Below are 6,679 nucleotides of genomic sequence, written 5' to 3'. Positions count from 1 at the left end.
TTGAAAAATCTAATCTGCAAAGAAGGAACACCCGTATGGGCACTTAAGGTAGAAGCAGATCAACAGATGTAGGAGAGCAGCACGCAAGCAGCAGCAGAAGGAGGACAGTAGCATACAAGCAGTAGCACAAGGAGGACAGCAGCATGTAAGCAGCAAACAGCCAGACATGCGCGCTAGCAGAGGAGAGGTGCATGCGGGGAAGTAGGCTAGCAGCCCTGCAATGCGAGAGCCAGCCTGGAGGCGGAGGGCAGACGCGGCTGTTGGAGATGGGCGGCGGAGAGTAGGCCGGCGGGAGTGGCGATCTGAACGGTGCCGCCATGCGGGGATCTGTAGGTGTGGAGGAGATAGTGTCGGCCCGATCCAATTGGGCCCTAGTCGATGCAGGGATTGAACGAGGCGGGAGGCCGAAACAAAATTGATCAAGAGGAGGACGAGTTGTGGCGTTCGGGGAAGAAATCCCTAAACCTGGGCTCATGATGCCATGTCATGGATGCAACTTATCTCTATTGCATAACCCAAGGGGCGTATATATATTAGTACATCAGAGCAACTCCAACGCGGCGACCATTTCGTCCGCGCATGTCCGTTTGGGTCGGTGCGAACAGAAAAGTCGGCTCAACGCGCCGACCCAAACGGACGTGCGTTCGCTTTTCGTCCGCCTGCCGACCCATTCCCGGCCCATTTTTGAGCCTCATTTGCGTCGGCGCGGACACGAGACGGACGCGCGTGGTGCCCGCCTACTCCTCCCCTTGGCCCGCTAGCCGGTGGCACATTGGCCATCCTCTCCCATTCCAACAGCAAACCCTCGCCCGCCTCCTTCGTTGACGCTGCCGCCGCCCATTTTTCGGTGCCTCTGCTAGCTATCGGTGCCGCAACATCCCCCCACCCCCCTCCACCGCCGCCACCTCCCACGTCGCCGCCATCGCCGTCTCGCCGCCGGGGCTCTGAAAGCTTTCCACCCCCACCTCCCCGACATAGCCGCGACCAAGAAGCTGCCTCGCCGCCCCGCCAGCTCCTTCGTCCTGACAACGGCACGCTCGTCAGACGCCGCTAGGGCAGCCAGCTGGTCCGAGGGCGGCCCGACTCCCTTCGCCGGCTGGCTCCTTCGTCGACGCCCGCAAGCTTTTCGACAGTTTGCCAAGGTACAAAATGGACCCCGCTGACGAGTTCTTTTTCCATAATTTCCTTTGCGACTCCGACGATTCCTCGTCCGATGATGATGAGGAGATCTTGATTGCCGTTTTGGTCCATCACCACCTCAATAGCCAGCGGTCGTTGTTCCATGGCTCCATTCCGGGGCACCTTCCGGCGTTGAATCGCAACCGAGAGAGCGGGCATTTCCTTCTTTGGAAGGACTACTTTGACACAACGAAACCACTGTTCAAACATCAGAAATTCCGGCGCCATTTCCGTATGGGTAGGCATCTTTTCAACCGTATTAGAGAGGGGGTGGTCGGATACGATGACTATTTCGAGTGCAAAGAGGATGCCCTTGGAAAGATTGGCTTCTCCTCTTATCAGAAATGCACTGCAGCCGTCCGGATGCCTGCATACGGAGTGCCCGGTGATCTCATTGACGAGTACGTCTGTATGAGCGAGTCTACATGCCTAGACTCCATGTACAAGTTTTGCAAGGCTGTGATTGTTGTGTTTGGCCCTGAGTACTTGAGAGAGCCGACTCCTCAAGATACAACCCGCTTGTTGGGATGAATGCCAGCAGGGGCTTCCCAGGGATGCTTGGCAGCATAGACTGCATGCACTGGGAGTGGAAGAACTGCCCTTCTGCTTGGCAAAGGCCATATAAGGGCCATTTCAGGGCTTGCACTGTCATACTTGAGGCCGTGGCATCACAAGATCTTTGGATCTGTCACTCTTTCTTCGGCATGGCTGGATCACACAATGATATCAACGTGCTTCAAAGCTCGCCGGTGTTTGCAAGGCTTGCCGAAGGCAACAGCCCACCGGTGAATGTTACCATTAACGGCCACAACTACGACAAAGGATACTACCTAGGTGACGGTATCTATCCTCAGTGGACCACTATTGTGAAGACAATCCCCAACCCTGTCGGAGAGAAGAGGAAAATTTTCACCCAAGAGCAAGAGAGTGCTAGGAAGGACGTCGAGCGTGCCTTTGGTGTTTTGCAATCTTGATGGGGCATCATTCGGTATCTTGCTAGGACTTGGGGGAGCACGAAGAAGCTGTGGGAGGTGATGACTGCTTGTGTGATCATGCACAATATGATCGTAGAAGATGAGCGTCCGGAACGTATACGATCAAGGGTTTCAGTTTCAGGGTGAGAATGTTGCGCCTGAGCATGGAGGAGCGGCAACGTTTGAACAGTTCACCCAATTTCATCATGAAATTCGTGATTGGGAAACTCACATGCAGCTGCAAAATGATATGGTCGAGCTTATGTGGGCTCATGTTGTCAACCAATAGATGTATCCTTTTTATTTGGCTTGTAAAACTATGTGAGAACAATTTAATTTATATTCGGGCTTGTAAAATTATGCTTTATATTTGGTTGTGAATACTATGCTTCCTTGTGAAACTATATATTTGCTTGTGAAATATGCAAAGTGTTCATTGAAAATGGAGGCCAGCCGGCCACACCGGCAAATATGGGTCGGCGCGTTGGGCGCACTGCTGACCCAAATCAAAAAGAGGGCGGACACCGAGCGGGGGCCAACACAAACGGAGCGCGTTGGAGTTGCTCTAAGACTTGGGGTACAAGGAAAGAGACATAGCCTAATAAGGACTCATAGACCAATACTAATACTCCTTAACAGGTGCAAATTTGCTAAAACTTCGAAAAGAAAACTGGCATCCACATTGCCCTAACTGCAAAAGATAGCAATTGGATCCTGTGAGCTCATATATGGTTAAGATATCAAGGATTTTTTGTCTGTTGTTTTGATTTTCAGTATATTAGTTAAGATGTTTTATACCACTTCTTTTCTGTTCTCAGGTATGCAAAAGTCAATGAAGTGATGACTCGCTGCAGTCTTGGAACAGAATTAATGCCCATTGGTGAAGAACCAACTTCTCTTGGTTTTGAGGGCACTTTTGCTTTTACTGGTCAAATGGGCCCAGTTTATGCATTTTCTGATGCTCTCTCTGCCGAACAAATAAGAGGCATATACAATCTTGGACCAAGTTACATGTACTCTTTCCTTGGTGATCAAAACTTGCTTATGAATAATGACTCACTTTACAAGGGAATTTTGGATGCAAGGGATGGTATTTCATCGAAGATGATTTTTGGCTTGAATGCACAGGTACGAACTGGCCTCCAAATAACATGTTATATTTTCTTGATCAATTGCTGGAACCAGAGAATTGAATATTTTGTTCTTTTTTTTCTCCTAGGCTAGCAATAATAGGACTTTGTTCAATGTGTCTTCTGTACTTGATAGTCTTGACAAGAGCAAGCTTGAGGCAACCATCATGGGTGGTACAAAGTTATGCTCGAGGCGCTTGCTGCAGGACATAATTTATTGCGTTGGAGGTGTCTCTGTATTGTTTCCTCTTCTGATACATTTTGATGATGCCATCACTCATAGTGGAGAATCTCCCACTGGGGATCAGTTGGCAGGTCAAGTCATTGAGCTTGTTGCATCTGTTCTGGATGGAAATGTAGCAAATCAGCAACAGATGCATCTTCTTTCTGGATTCTCTATTTTAGGCTTCTTGTTTCAATCTGTTTCACCACAGCTGCTAAATTTCAAGACTCTTTCAGCACTGAAGCACTTGTTTAATATTTTGACAAACAGTGGTGACGTCTCTCTCTCTCTCTCTCTCTCTCTCTCTGTCTCTCTCTTTGTCTCTCTCCCGACAGTCGGCCACATTTTTCTGCCTGCTTGAAACTATGTATATCACTAACATATCTGTTCTTTCAGGTATGTCAGAAATTCTATTGAAAGATGCTCTTTCACAAATTTATCTGAACCCGCATATCTGGGCATATTCAAGTTATGAAGTACAAAGAGAACTTTATCTGTTTCTGATACAGTATTTTGAAACTGACGGGAAATTGTTACCAATGTTATGTGGACTCCCTAGGATCATTGATATTGTACGCCAGTTTTATTCAGAAAAGTTAGATTCTAGGTCTTCTAAGCCTTTGCTGCATTTGGTTACTGAACAAGTGATTGGAGAGAGACCACATATAGAAGAAATTCGCAAGATTCGTCTTCTCCTCTTGAGTCTGGCAGAAATGAGCTTAAAGTAAGTACTTTCAACTTTACATTCAGAGATGCAATGTTGTGTTTTTTTCTCAATCCGTACTTCTATATTTTTGTTTGTTCTGCTATCATTGTTTTATTATCATTCAATGCTGCCATATACTCAAGTCTAAAAGATATATTCCTTGGATTCATATGCTAACAATTCAACTAACTTTTGTTGTAGGCTGAAGGTCTCTTCACATGATATAAGAGCTCTTGTGTCCTTTTTCGAGAAAAGTCAAGATGTTGCATGTATCGAGGATGTACTTTACATGATTATCCGTGCTCTTTCACAGAATTCACTTCTATCATCTTTTCTGGAGCAAGTAAATTCTGTTGGAGGTTGTTACATTTTCATCAATCTTCTTAAGAGGTAATGCACATCTAGTTATTTATGAGTCATATTTTGGACCTAAGTCATGCAGTGCTTATGTTTTGTGCACTTTACTGAGTGATAGACTGATAGGGGCTGTTTGGATTAGAGCCCCGAGCTGCCGTGCCAAAAAATAGGCGTTGACTGAGGGGTTAGTTGCTTGTTTGGTTGGCCGCCGATAAATTGGTGTGCCCAGGTTTGCTTTGGCTCCTCGGTTCATTTCACGCGAACATTTTGGCGAGAAGCAGGCGCCCGATTCCTTCGCCAATTTTTTGGCGCACCCGCAAATTGGTAGGGCTAGCCGTGGCGGCATCCAAACAGCCCCGTAGTCTCCGAGTGTAAAGTTACTATGGATCAAATTCCACTTTGACAGGGAGCTTGAGTTTTAGCCACCCGTTTAGTCAGTGATAATGCTATTTTTTGTGCATATTGCATTTTGATCTTTGAAATAGGTTCTGTGCCCATTTTTTCCGGACTAATTCTTCTGAGAATGATGGGTCTATGCTACCATAGTTTTGCCTCATTTCCTGGCATTCCTTGTTTATATGTCTAAATCATGGGCATTATGTAGTGTGGAAGATGACTGTTCTGATTCTGTATTACCCTTTGCAATCCGTGTTTCTTTTAACTTCTCAATCAGTATTATTGAGGATGTGTATTTATAACATCACCTGCTGTTCAGGGAATTCGAACCAATTCGTCTACTGGGTCTTCAACTTCTTGGAAAGCTTCTGGTTGGAGTTCCATCTGAGAAAAAAGGACCAAAACTTTTTGGCCTTCCTGTAGGACGGCCTAGATCTATGTCCGAAAATATACGGAAAGGAATAGCAGCAACACCCCAACTGTTTTTCTATTCAATATCTGAGAGACTTTTCAAATTTCCACTTTCAGATCATTTATGTGCTACTTTTTTTGATGTTCTTCTTGGTGGAGCCAGCCCTAAGCAGGTAAATTTTGTCAAACTTCACATTGAATATGGTGATACTATGCTGTTTATCCTCTGATGTTAAACTTCTGTAAACAAATGATCTGATTTGTTCGTTATATTTTTTGTTCAGGTCTTACAGAAACGGTCCCAATCTAATGAGCTAAAAGATAGAAGCAGTATGTCAGTAGTGAGCTTGGCTCCATTTTATGTTCCTCAGATTTTGGTCTGCATTTTTAAATATATGCACTCTTGCCAAGATGCTTCAGCACGTGCAAAGATCTTGAGTGATCTTCTTGATTTGCTTGATTCAAACCCCTCAAATGTTGAAGCCATCATGGTAATTGCCACTTGCTGTATTTCTAGGCCTATACAAATTACTTCTATGTTATCATAATTCATAAATCAATTTCATCAGGAGTATGGTTGGAGCTCTTGGCTTGAGACATCTGTGAAGCTTGATGTCTTCAGGGACTACAGACCAATTTCGAAAGCTAATTATGCCAGTTTGGAGACCAATGAGCTAATTCTTGTGAGGAACATGTATTCATTAGTCCTTTCTTATTTTTTGTGCTACGTGAAAGGTGGCTGGCATCAGCTGGAGGACACAACAAATTTTCTTCTCTTAAAAATTGAGGAGGTTGGAATGCTAACTCGTTTGTTTGTGTTACAGCAATCTAGTAGCCTTTCCCATGTCCTAGTAACTCTTTGAGTATTGCTTAATCCACAGGGACAGTTAACAAATTTCTGTCTGCTGCGAGACATTTTCGAAGATATCATTGGAAGCCTGCTCGAGACTTCTCCTGATGAGGACATATTCATTTCACAGCCATGCCGTGATAATATCTTGTACCTTTTGAAGCTGAGTGATGAATTGCTTGTTGATCAAATTGGAATTAAGCTCCTGGTATCCTCTGAGCAACATGTCCTATAGAACAGAAAAACATGCTACACTTTTCTTTTTGTATAGTGCGTCGTTCACTCATTCTGCCCCTTTTCTCTCACAGTTTCATCCACCTGATATGTGTGCCTCTTCATCCGATGGCTCACAGAAAGATGACATTGGCTCTGCATTTGTGGAAATTATAAATGCTGAGAGCAATAGCCAACCTGCAAGGTAATATATACTCCCTCCGTCCCATAATATAAACG

General features: G+C 45.2%; 1 protein-coding gene across 4 annotated transcripts in view; it reads left to right on the top strand.

The window, feature by feature from the left end:
* The window catches only part of LOC119315416 (BEACH domain-containing protein B-like), a 30,477-nt gene that overhangs the window by 14,346 nt on the left and 9,452 nt on the right, over positions 1-6,679 (top strand). For all 4 annotated transcript variants that reach the window (XM_037590045.1, XM_037590044.1, XM_037590042.1 and 1 more), the window contains exons 18-26: positions 2,972-3,281; positions 3,373-3,778; positions 3,903-4,230; positions 4,414-4,602; positions 5,285-5,549; positions 5,661-5,867; positions 5,946-6,167; positions 6,258-6,434; positions 6,535-6,644. In XM_037590045.1, the coding sequence (XP_037445942.1) occupies positions 2,972-3,281; positions 3,373-3,778; positions 3,903-4,230; positions 4,414-4,602; positions 5,285-5,549; positions 5,661-5,867; positions 5,946-6,167; positions 6,258-6,434; positions 6,535-6,644 (2,214 nt within the window). The remainder of the gene's footprint in view (positions 1-2,971; positions 3,282-3,372; positions 3,779-3,902; positions 4,231-4,413; positions 4,603-5,284; positions 5,550-5,660; positions 5,868-5,945; positions 6,168-6,257; positions 6,435-6,534; positions 6,645-6,679) is intronic.

This window comes from Triticum dicoccoides, chromosome 6A (genome assembly GCF_002162155.2).
Source record: "Triticum dicoccoides isolate Atlit2015 ecotype Zavitan chromosome 6A, WEW_v2.0, whole genome shotgun sequence".
Taxonomy (NCBI): domain Eukaryota; kingdom Viridiplantae; phylum Streptophyta; class Magnoliopsida; order Poales; family Poaceae; genus Triticum; species Triticum dicoccoides.
Note: the sequence above shows the minus strand (reverse complement) of the source record. Positions and strands in the feature narration are given on the sequence as shown.